At 38.5% G+C, this 13,356-nt stretch overlaps 1 protein-coding gene across 5 annotated transcripts in view; it reads right to left on the bottom strand.

The window, feature by feature from the left end:
• psd3l (pleckstrin and Sec7 domain containing 3, like) overlaps positions 1–13,356 on the bottom strand; it is a 134,526-nt gene that overhangs the window by 13,173 nt on the left and 107,997 nt on the right. For all 5 annotated transcript variants that reach the window (XM_082157334.1, XM_082157333.1, XM_082157336.1 and 2 more), the window contains 2 exons: positions 12,480–12,523; positions 3,360–3,550 (listed from right to left, as the gene is read on the bottom strand). In XM_082157334.1, the coding sequence (XP_082013460.1) occupies positions 3,360–3,550; positions 12,480–12,523 (235 nt within the window). The remainder of the gene's footprint in view (positions 1–3,359; positions 3,551–12,479; positions 12,524–13,356) is intronic.

Genomic DNA, 13,356 nt, shown 5'->3' on the forward strand with positions numbered 1-13,356 from the left:
CAAATAAAAAGATATAAAAATACCATAACTGTAGTCAATCACTAGGCACTATTTTTCAAGTCTTCTGAAGTCCTGTGCTTTGTGTGAGGAACAAACCCAAATTTAAGATTAGGGATGCATGATATATCGGCCACCATACCGATATCGGCTGATACATGATCATTTTTGATGTTATCGATATCGGCCCGATAAGAAAACTAGGCAGAAATATTAAAGTCGATAAATAATGGATTATTTCCTTCAAGCTGGGACACTTTGCGCACCATGTTCTCCATGTTTTTGAGTTGCTTAAAATATGATTGGAATCCCTTCAAAAAAGGAAAATCCAGTTCAGTGCAACATGTGCAGCGCAAGTCTGTCATATCGGCAACATAACATTATAATGAGAACTTTATAATTGTGTGCTTGGGACATGGATTTTAATGGTGAGACTTTTGTTTTTGTAATCAGGCTCTCAAAAATTATATACAAATTTGGATTTAGATTTATCACTAATCAGCCGATATTTCGGTTATCGGCTTTCAAATACTGCTTTCAATTATGGGTTATCGGCATCACCCAAAAAGTTGACATCGGTGCATCCCTAATTAAGATGCTATTCACTGATAATATGCTTCTGCATACTAATCACAATCAGTAACAACATAGTAAAAGTAACATGGACTGCTTTTGGAGCTCAACAGAATCTGTTCTCATTCACTTTGTGTTCACACTGGATTCGGATTGACATGAGGGTGAGTACATTTTTTTTTTTTTTTTTTTAACTGTTCCTTTAGTCGTGTATTTTCCATACTATTGTGTTAGAAAGGGTCAAACATAGGATGAGCATTTTCCTTTGAGTGAGACACTTCAGCGCTCTGTTCCCCCTCTGAAGGGCATTACATTTTCTGTGATGGTGTCTCTGCAGAACAGCTTTATTTACGGCAGTGCTTTAGGAGCTTTGGGAAGCATCCGAACACTTTACGGTTCTCAGAAGTGTGCCGCGTCTCACTGATGGCACCTCTGGGACCCTGGCCTGAATGCTCTCAGCATGTGATGCATCAGATCACTAAAGCCCTGCTGTTTTTATCCTGGTTGTAATGCGCTCATTAGACCGCACTGGCATGGCTGGCATTGGAGCGTGGCGTGCCCAATAAACTCATGTCTTCTGCCAGAGCCGGCCAGTAAATCACAAACCAGTGCAGGTCTCAGTTTACCCCGTTAGACATGTTCAAACACCTACTCTATATTATTATTAGGGGTGTAACGGTTCACAAAATTCACGGTTCGGTTCAATGCGATACACTTGTGTCACACACGTTTTCGATACAGCAAAAGAAAGAAATGGCAGAGAATTTTTTAATTTTTTTATTAAAACTAACATAATAAAGTATGTTTTTGTTTTTTTTTTTACTTTGAGCAATGATGAGCTATAATTGACTCTTCTTAGGAGCATATAAAACAAAACAGCTCCTTGGAAAAAATTAAATGTAGCCTAATATTGTAGTAGTTATAAACAAAGGTTTATTTTAGTTCAGATTAACATTTGAGGGCAGCAATTTTATTCATAATGTCAAAATAAAACCGATGTAATGTTACTTGAAAGCATTATAGCCTACTATTCCTGCCAAACTTCCATGGTTGCAGTTAGTGTTACTACAGTAAATCCATGGTGAATGTTGCTGATCTGTGGACACTGGATAGTTCATTCATGGCACAATGTTTCTTCCTGGTTTCCACGTCAGCCCTGTTTGATCCGTTAATAACGGAAAAATGTGAATGTTTCTCACTAGATCTCGCAGCGATGTTATTACTTATGTGGCGAATTCAAATGATTTCTTTACTGGATCTCTTATTAGCGCTGTGTAGTAACAGTGTCGCATGATCAAGATCGGCTCGCGCTGCACTGGTCCAAACTGATAAACGGTCCTTCAACCACAATAACGAGTAGCTCAGTTTCGTTCCGCTTGCATTACGTTTGCCATTTGATGTTGGACAATGTTGTGGTCGCGCCGGCGTCTCTACATTATGAGCGCGCTTGCCACACGCAACGCGCCTACATTTGAAATAACGAAATTTTGGTCGGCAGGAAAAATGGTCCAACGAACCGTTCAGTTTGAAAATGCGTACCGAAAACCGTACCGAACGGTTCAATACGAATACGTGTATCGTTACACCCCTAATTATTATATATCTAACCCTGTTAGACAGGGTACACAGACTACTGTTCAAAGGTTTGGGGTCAGTCAGATGTTTTCTCTTCTGCACACTAAATCTGCATTTATTTGATAAAAAATACAGTAAAAACAGTGAAATATTATTACAATTTAAACAAGCTGTTTTCTATGTGAATGTATAGTAAAGTGTAATTTATTCCTGTGATCAAAGCTGAAATTTCAGCATCATTACTCCAGTCTTCAGTGTCACATGATCCTTCAGAAATCACTCTAATATGATGATTTGCTGCACAAGAAACATTTCTGATTATTACAATCAATGTTGAAAACAATTTTTGCTGAATTTATTCTTTGATGAATGAAAGTTCAAAAGAATAACTTTTATATAATTAATGTTATAAATGTCTTTACCGTTACTTTTGATTATTTAATGCGTTTATAACACATTGTACTGATCCCAAAAGTGTGATCGGTAGAGTACATTATACAAAGCCAGAGATATTTACAGTTTTTGAAAGCATCATCTTAAACGTTCCTTTTGATCATATCAACTGTCCGTATTTGAGATTGTTTTCCCGCATGTTTGCTGGACGAGCTGAAATCGGTACGTCTCTTCAAACAGACACGAACAGCTCAGCAGGTTTTCAAGTGACTGTAGAATCTCATTAGTAAGGAAAAATAAGTGGGCATAATATATGAGAACCTACGGCCAAAATCCCATCTCACCATGTGTGCTTGCCAAAGCACTGAATCACACCTGCTTTAGCCTCGTTCACATCACACAGCGCTTATTTAATGCTCTTCCCCTGCTTACCCAGAAGCTTTACTTGTGAAGCGTCATAAATATAACCTGCTTATGAAAAAGGCTTTTAATTACACAAAGAATTAATGCATCAAAATGCTTCCAATATCAAACGGCCTGCCCAGCTTTTTAGAAAAATAAATGTTTAGTTAAACTGCTTTTTATCATGGTGTTTTAAACTTTAATTAAAAATAATAAATCATGGTTTGAGTCTAAGTTTAAGTTTAAGTTTGTTTAAGTCTTAAATCAAGTTAAACAATACAGTTTCAGAGTATTTTACTGTATTACCGTATCAAAATCGTTCTGCATGGATCATATACACTTTACATACAGTTGTTGTATTTGAGATGTTGCAAATGAAATGAACAGCACAAACGTCAGAACTCTGGACTGAATCTTACTTTTCTTGCCGTCCATGTCGGCGTGTATTTTGCGCGTCAGGAAGCCGGTTCTGTAGACGGCAGCGTTGGGGTCATGTGCGATGTCCAGGAACGGGTTACTGCCGCTGCTGATGCGACTGATGCTCTTCGTGTGAGAGTGATGGTTCTTATCGGCCAGCTCAGACAGAGACTTCTTCAGCTCATCTCCATCACTAGAACACACACACACACACACACATCCCATCAATGCATGCATGACAACTCTTCCATAGCCCTGGCCATCTATAAAGTATCTATAGTGAGAGTTTGAACAGGTACAACGTACGTGTGGAAATACAACTTGTGTGCATTTCTGTAAAAGACTGATGGTCTGATGTGTGGGAGAGTCTGCGGTTATTTAACATCACTGCAGGAATCCCCACAGAAACACACTGACTCATCTGTCATTTGCAGGAGAAAGCAGTCGACTGCATCTAAATGTCTCTTTTGCATGCATTTAAATGACAGCAAAAAACAAATAAAGACAATTCATGCGTCTGATTGGTATGAACAGTCCGATTTATACTAGGTCACATAGACTTTTCTCCACAAAATGGATATAAATGAACTATGCAACTATTACAGAGTTCACTTCTGCAATGCTCCCCCATATGGCCGTTAGTGCTTCACAGTCACTCCATCATGACGGCTCACTCCTGTATGGATGTCAGCACTCTTACACATCTATCCATCCTCCTGTCTATCTCCAAAGAGTCTTGGCAGGATTTTACACTTGTTTTTTTTTTATGACCCGACACCTGTCCGATCAATAGAAACGCAGTAAGTAAACAAATGTAAATAAATACCCCCAATAATAGAATTGGGATGAAACTGGTGTGCATTTCAGCAGAAACAAAAATGTACAATTCAACCAGATATAGTGTTGCACCGTGTGTAGTTAAGGGTGTGTGGATCGGTTTGCTTGGTCCGGAGCCACAAACAAACAATAAAATTAGTCCTGGTCTGTTTAGAGTTCACATTAGCATTTTTAACACCGAACCTAAAGACTCAGGGATATGTTCACAGCCTGATTGGTCAGCTTTTATGAAGTATATTTTGCGACTGAGCTTCTAAAACAGCACTGTGTTCTGGGCTAAATGCGCTCGCTGCATGTGCCTGTACGTATGATGGTGTTTTGACCAGCTGAGGTCTCGTACCGAACTGTGACGGGCAACATCGCGACTATGACGAGAGGAACCAGATGTGTCCTTTTTAGGGTGGCATCTCATGACATCATGTCCTGTTTTTGGTCCGTGTTGTGTTCATATTTCAGTCGAGCCGCACCAGAGTTAGTTTGGAAGCGTCTCGGTTCGCTTGTTTGGCGTACACCAGGGTTCACACTTACTCCAGTGAACCGCACTAACAGAGCAATCGCACCAGAGTTCGCTTTAATCCAACCAATTGTCATTCTTGCAAATGTATTTCATGTGCTCTTTTATAGCAACTTATTCACAAAAGTCAGCTATATGCCTGCTGCAATTAACACACTAAACTGAATTTTGTATAAAAAAGATTATATTATATTATAGTGTATTATGCTATAGATATTGGTAAATTTTTTGGCCAAGTTTAGCCGATTATATGATTTGCAAAATAGTAAATTGAGTCCCAAAACAACACGTTTAGATAATGCACAGATATTAATTCTAAGAGAATTGTGCGCGTCATTTATATTGTTACTTCCAACTTTAACACTTTAAATTTGTTTTTGCGATTAACCTTTGATGCGTGATATGTATACTACTGCTCAAAAGTTTGTGGTTAGTAAGATATATATATTTTAAGGATTTCTATTTCAAATAAATGCGGTTTATTTGAACTTTCCATTCATTAAAGAATCCTGATAATATAATAATGATAAATATGATGATAATAATCATAAATGTTTCTTGCCTGAAGGATCATGTGACACTGAAGACTGGAGTAATGATGCTGAAAATTCAGCTTTGATCACAGGAATAAATTACATTTACTTTATATATTCACATAGAAAACAGAAAACATTTTAAATTGTCATAATATTTCTCAGTATTTACTGTATTTGTATCAAATATATGCAGCCTTGGTGAGCAGAAGAGACGTTTGAACAGCAGTGCATGACTTTAGTTTAGGTCTGTTCTGAGAAGAGACTTCTGGAGAAGCTTGTATAGACTACTTTTAAGGTGTTTTGGATCCTTTTCAAGGCTTGAAAGCTTCAATGCTCATTAATTTACTGCAACCAGTTCTTCAAAACTTCTTCTTTGTGTTCAACAGTACGTGCAAAACGGTTTAGAGTTTTTTTTTATAGTTTTTGGGTGAAATATGCATTAAGTTTGAATCTAAGTGCATCTAAAGACAACAGTGGTAAATCTGGTGTCCTTCTCTTTGTTTCACACAGCAGGAGGAGAAGATTAAAGACAGACAGCTTTAATCATGTGACCGCCGCATGACCATCAGAGGTCACAACCTGAAGAGGGTCTGTAACTGGGCACATGCCACTACCGCGCGTCTACACATTAACGGTTGAGGAGATGCATGAAGGGACAAACACTGCAAGGTTCTCCAGTAAATGTGAGCACTCTGCCGGACTCTGTCCTGAAGGTCTGAGCTTCTGTCAATCACGTTGCTAGGAAACTAACAATCCCAATAGCAGCCATTTACCTCGGCTTGCAATAATATGTTTGAAGCTCGAGACCACTACTTCCTCTGTGACATTAGCCGAGTGTCAGGAGGAGAATAAATGCTCAAAGATGCCCTTTACGTACACAGAACATTCTTCAAAAGAGAAGCTGACAAAAAGAAACATTAATAAAGACTGACTTAGGCATCGAGTCAGTGTAGTCTCAGTCTGCAGACGGACTCACAGCAGAGTCCCTAGTCTCGGTATATAAATAACCCTTTTAGAAGTTTTCCTGCACTTACTCGAGCTGAATCACACCATTAACCGGCAGATGGGATTCACCCATCAACCATCAACATACTTCAAATCAGAGAACAATTCATTTCACCCTCATTTCAACTTCACATTACAGGTCCTTTCCTTCTCCCTCTCTCTGTTTAGTGCTCAGTCTCTACGTACTGTAGAAAACACTATATAAACCCAGATATATGATGATGATGGAGGCAGATTGTTTCAGCAAGATGACAAATGAACCGACTTTAATAACACAACTGCACTTTATGTGAATCGGCCGCACTTTTGCTCATTTAAATAAAATCATCTAATGAAATAGGCCTGGAAACGTCTCTGCGCAAAGAAATACTTTACATATTAAACCATCACCAGATGAGAAATGTTGACAATCTATTAAAATATCAATTGGAACTGACATTTCATACGTCTGACGATAGCGCTTTCATTTGCTTTAGTTTATGATTTTCTAATACAATATAAAATACAGCAGCAAACATTTTTAAATTAGTCGATTATTTACAGCTCAAATGTACCAGAAGTTCACAGGTGGCATGTGTTTCCACTGGCTCTTTCACTCTGATTCACACTGGACAGGGCCAGGCTAACTAAATGCTGCTTGTGTAGCAGAGCAATCAGAAAGAGTTCACCGTTGTTGGAGGGCAAAGGCTATTTCACATGTGAAGAATGTATAATCGTAACCAGGAAGTATGACCATATTAGCCCGGTTCTGTCAACACTGCACTGGCTCCCTATTAAACATCGTATACATTTTAAAATATTGCTGATTACTTACAAAGCACTAAATGGTTTAGCTCCGGAGTGCTTGAGCGAGCTCTTAACGCATTATAGTCCTTCACGTCTATTGCGATCTCAAAATTCCGGCCAGTTGATAATACCTAGAATATCAAAATGGACTGCTGGCAGTAGATCCTTCTCCCATTTAGCACCAAGACTCTGGAACAGTCTTCCTAACATTGTCTGGGAAGCAGACACACTCTGTCAGTTCAAATCTAGACTAAAAACACATCTCTTTGACATAGCATACACATAACACATTATAGACTTCTATAATTCCATATTAGGCTGCATAGATCAGGTCAGCCGGAACTGGGAACACTTCCCATAAATCCTGATGTACTCGTTACATCATAAGAAGAATGGCGTGTCAGCTAGTCTCTCCCCTGTGAAGGCCTCCTTCCCTTCCCTTTACCTCTCTACAGATAAAGGTTGTCGGGATGATTCCGGTTCGCGTGGCTACGTGGAAGCGATAACAATTCTGTATTATAAATTTTAAGGCCAGATATTTAGTATGTTGAGGGTTGGTTTGTAGGGAAGCACTACGCGCCTGCGCACATATATTCAAACGCACATCCCTATAGACTGAACTCGTAATACGCATGTGCACGCCATCAGCGTTCTCACTGGTTCGCGTTTTTGAAGTTTGCGCAGAGAGAACTGAAGAGTTTTCTGTTAGAGCGGTGTCGTGTTAATAACTAAGTTAATAACTAATGATCTTTGCGACGGAAGTGAATCAATCAAACTAACTTTAGCTGGACAATAACTTTATTCTAGAGCTGCTGTAAAGCCAAAACACTTTACTTTAATTTCCTATTATCAATGTAAAGCTGCTTTGGAACAATCTACATTGTTAAAAGCGCTATATAAATGAAGATGACTTGACTTGTAATCTTCAACACCAAAGAAATGAAAGATGGATTTGTGTCCATTTTACCCCAAGACAAAATGAAATATCTGAAAACGTACTGAAATTACTTTAGATGTTAAAATATACTCTCAAAACTCATAAGATTTGTAAACAGAGACAACAAGCTGTATTTGTTTGTTGGCAGCAGCAGAGTCGCTAGAAATTACGGGCTTGTGACTGTGTGTCGCTCTCGGCCCCTTTGTAGCCCTTACAGATCCGTGGCTGAGATTGGGGTGAGATATAGAGACATCTCCATTAGACTGTGGGTGAGGGACTGATATGTGGCCCTGTTAGGGTCTGTTCCATCCCTTAAAGTCATCCTGAAGGCCAGGGTATACTTCATTTTCCGCGTTACGCTCCGTCTCGCGCACAGTTTAGCACGCAAGCCTTTCAAAGTGTACTCCGTTGGTCGGGAGCGTGGAAAGAGGCGTTCCAGTGGACTCTGTGCTGCTGTTCTCTGGACACAAAAGTTGGGCTGCACACGACAGTGTGGACGGACCCTGCTGATGATGTCACACAGAGTTCACCACAGTGCTCTGACTGAGAGGTTAAGCAATAACAGTCCGTTACGGTATTTTCTGGCGTTCTGCTGGCAGCGTTGGGGAACGTTATTTTTTTTAGAAGTAATACTTTTCAAAATTGCGCTACTCGCTAAAAAAGGTTACTAATTATGTTAGTTACTTTTTATGGAAAGTAATGCATTGCGTTACTTTAGCGTCACTTTTTCTCTAAATACAAAGTATATTTGTGTAATTTAACGTATTTAATTATTGCAGGTTTGCGTAATAATTAGAGTTTACTTTTCACGTTTTTATTCATTTTGAGGAACACTGAATGTATTTTTGTGCAAGTGAGATGAGTAAAATGATTTAGTCTAGAACTACAATCCTCATGCTTTCACACACACGCAGATCTTTTTTTGTAGATTTTAAAAGTAATGTGTTAATTTACTAGTTGAAAAAAGTAATCTGATTACATAACTTGTGTTACTTGTAATGTTACCAACACTGTCTGCAGGTTCCAAGAAGTGTGATGGATTTATTTAATCATAACTAACATTTATTTTTATTGCAGGATTAACAATTGTATGCTTTTGAAACCTGAAATGTTTCCAAATAAGTCAAAGTCAGTCAGTGTGACTGAATCATGTCCGAATATAACAAAAGGTGAAATGAAACTAGACAGATATCTAAATTTATAAAACTCATGACTTTGAATAACAAAGCTTCTGCCTAGTAACAGAAGGGTTTGCTGAACAAGAACCAATCACATTGTAGGAAAATAATGTAATGAATCATGTCACCTTTGCCATGGCATATACTGTATTCTATAAAAACTGTTGTTGTTTTTTTGCTGGTGGGATTCTCTCTGAAATTGGTCTGAGATCCTCCGGGCGTAAAGCATATTCGAAGGCATGGTCTGGTTATTGCAGCGGGGCAGGTTAGGGGAACACTAGAGATCTTACTCCCAAGTGATAGTGTTCAAAAAGGAACGAGATGTTGTTCGACTCAGTGTGAGACTCTTAGGTGGGGTTAGATTGCGGTCCTGTAACTATAATTCTTAGGCATTTTATGCGGTCAGAATAGCTACTCTTGCCTTGTCAGATGTGAGTTTAAGTCAGGTGTGAAAGAAGAGAAAAATCTACAGCAGAAGGCACTACTGTGGTGAAACTATTGGCCCTCATGGCATTGTCCCAAGGTCACCTTATTATGTAAAATCATTGCTAAGACATAGCAGCACTTGGTCTTCACGGTCGACTTTATTAGTGAATTAACTTTGGCCATTGAAATCTAAAGAGACCACTCTCACAACTTGACATGCCTACTGTAATTACTCATGTGTGAACCATCTTTACTGAGATTTCTGGGGCAGAAGGTGGTGTTGTCCCATGATTCTTCAGGTACATTCAGGGTAAGATGGCAATAACATTTACCAAGTACCATTTTAATACGCCTCACCTCCTGTTCATGAGGGCATTGATGAGCAACAATTTTGAAAAAATAAAATACAAACTGTAACTTTTGTGAGGTTTGCGTTAAAGAACCTTTGAGACAAATTTGTACATAATGAACAAAATTGGTGGAATTTTTTTTTTTAAATGGAAAGTTCCAAAGAATCCCAATAAAAACTGAATGCGGACCAGACAAGTTTCAAAAGTGTAAGTTCAAGGGTTAAACAAAATGAGAAATGTTCAGACTCTTTACAGTAAATGTGCCAAATTTCTAAATCCCTACAACTGTTACATTTTTTAATCTTAAACAAATAGAAAGGGATAGTTCACCCAACATTACAATTCTGTCATCCTTGTCAGACTTCAGTCATTAAAACAGAAACAGATTTTATTTTTATTTATTTTTCTACATCAATGAAATTCATTTTTAACCAAATTCCCTCCAAGCTAAATATTTGATGTGATGTTTGCAGCTGTTGTAACTTACTCTATAAACACACACACACTGTGGTCGGTGTGTTGTTTGGCAACCATTCTGCTAAACACTGCTTTGAAGAAAAGTTGATTTAAAGAAACATTCCAGCTTCAATACTAAATCGCGGCATAATGTTGAGTTTTTTTGTTTTGTTTACGCAATCATATAGGCCTATGTATGTTTTGTTTTCTTATCTTGTGTTTATATACGTTCAAAACAGTGCATGTTTTAATGTGTATTGCTTTGTTTTCTTGGTACAATGGTTTCTTAGGGTGTATTGCTTTAATAAACAGAATATATTCAAACATGATAGCACTTAATATTTAATCTGCAAATAACTACTGTATACTCCATGTTCCAGCAACAGAGATGGGTTTAAAGGTTCGAATCGTTTCCTCCGGCAGAGTGAGATCTGGTTTGTGGTTGGAGTGGGGTGTGAGATACATATCGTAATTGGTGTTTTAACGATGTGCGATCAAACATTATCCAGTATATCCCTCACACACACACACACACACCCAGAGAGAGCATGCATACACTACGTGATGTAGTCTTGTAGATTAGACTAGTGCGGGTGCGCATTTACAGCATTTATTCATATAATTTAATATAGTTAATAAATATTACACGAAGAGTGCAGTTTTTCTCCAGATATCAGCTTGATAACAAATGTGATTTTATACTTTTAAGTATTATTAAGTTTAATAAACGAAGTTAATATCAAGTGACTTGCATTTTAGACACCATATTGCCTGTTTTTGCTCTATTTTACCAACGGAAACTGTCCAAAACAAAGACACAGCACTGTAATTGCGTCTCTGAGCAACACACAGCGGCGTTTCCTTCCTTTCTTTAGTTGAATCAATGACTAAGATAGATTAAGAGAGTCACATGCTTCGTTCCTGAATGAATCAGCCGTTTGAAAGAATCGGTTGAATCTCAAAGACTAACTCATTAATGGTCACTTGCTGCCACCTACTGGTGGTTTCAATTTATTTCACATTTAAGTATCTTTTCATATTGAAAATCATTTCAAATATCAATATTCAACGTTTTATGTTTAAAACATTATTTCTGCATTTGTAGCTGCAGGTTATTCATTGGTCACCTCTGAGTTGCACTGAACAGTCTGTGTAAATGCATCTAAACCCCACTTCAAATGCAGCTTCTGTGTTTCCTCTGCACTGCAAAGATGCATTTTGTTCATACTTAATTTGATTGGTAACAGCCATGTGTCTTATTATTATTAATTTAATTGATGAAATTGACACAAAAGATGATGCATGCATATAATTAGGTTTAAAAAATAGATTTATAAAAGTAAAAATGCCCATAAAAGGTAAAAATCAATTAAAACATATTGGAAAAAATTATTTCTGTCCCTGCTGTGAACAGACCACCACACAGAGTATGAAGAATATCAAACTTTAAGAGTCAACAGTCCATGGCAGTCCTAAACTTGACAAGGTACCAGAACAATAAACACACTCAGCAAAATATCGTCTAATTATCGTTACTGATAAAATCCCAGAAAATATCGAGAGAGATCATGTTTTGTTAATATCGCACACCCCTTAGGTTGGAGCAGAGAGTTGGCGAGGGCTGGCTGTAATCTGGCACAATGGGACGATGTCTCGCTCTATGACTGTTATCAGTGAGGAACACTGACAGTCTAATGTCATGTTTTCAAGATCATAATTACAGCTCATGTCTCAAATGCCACCAATCTAATCATTTGACTGAAAAGCACACCATCACACACGTTTTGGGCCTTAATTGGAGCACGTATTTGATGTGTATTGGTGAGTTACGGGCACCAGAGCCAGCGATGACGAAGATAAAAATAAAACCAGTCATTTCTTTCACCCCTTGTAAGGACTCGATGCTCTAGAAAGGTGGTGGTGTAGGGTCTGCGGGTCAGTGAATATTGCATGTGCTCATGGGAATACCAGCTTGAATGCACATTTCCTGATCTTATAAAGCACAATTCATTGCTTTTTCTCCACAATTTTCTGTCCACTCTTTTTATTTCTGCTTTAACAGACATGAATGGTGGTGGTGAATGTGGAAGTACTTACACGGCCCATTCCAGCTTCTCATTCTTGATGGAGTTATACAACACCTGCATGGAAAAAAACAGAAAAAGGCTTAGTATGCAGTTTTAATAGAGTTCATATTCACCTGAAGTAGAAGATACTCATTTAACCTCCTGAAATAACTGTTCTTAACATGTGAGATCTGTCCCATGTTATGCGTGATCTGTGTAACTGTAACATCATGGCTGTGTAAAACGTACCAGAACGACGCTTGTGGTCTTTAATTTAATATACCATCTCACTGAGTTATTACGAAGTCAGCCACTGTAGAATCGGTTATAATGAAACACTGTCTCCTCTGGACACTAATGGATCTTTCTCATGCAATGCCATCAGTGAAATTCATTGTGAAAATGTCACACAATTCATTTGCAGTATTTATGCAAATGCACACCCAGACTCCTGCGTGAAGTAGGAGCGAAAAGGTCAAGCTAAACCTCAAAATGCTGCAGATATCTCATTTGTTAGCGTGAATATTAGGACCCAGACCACACGCACACGTTCAGAACCACGCCGTACATCCGTGCGGGTCTCAAATGACAAGCGTCGCTGCATTCATGAGCATGCCAGATGCAATACACAGACTGTCATCTGATACACATTTCACATGAAGTAACCTCACCGTAACCCAGAGAAGACTCTCATAACACTGAACACACGTCAGCTGATGTTACGTGAAGCTGCTAGACCACACATGATGGGTCATGACCGTATGGCTGTGGTCTTGAAGTGCTGGTGCAAGTCATGAAACCAGTCTGTGCTTTCTGACTGACACATGTCTGCTTTTGAACGCACGTGTGTGTAAGTGCACACGAGATCGGTGAACACGGATGTGAATGATCAAATGCACTTCTTGCTC

This window comes from Leuciscus leuciscus (genome assembly GCF_965113295.1).
Source record: "Leuciscus leuciscus genome assembly, chromosome: 24".
Taxonomy (NCBI): Eukaryota; Metazoa; Chordata; class Actinopteri; order Cypriniformes; family Leuciscidae; genus Leuciscus; species Leuciscus leuciscus.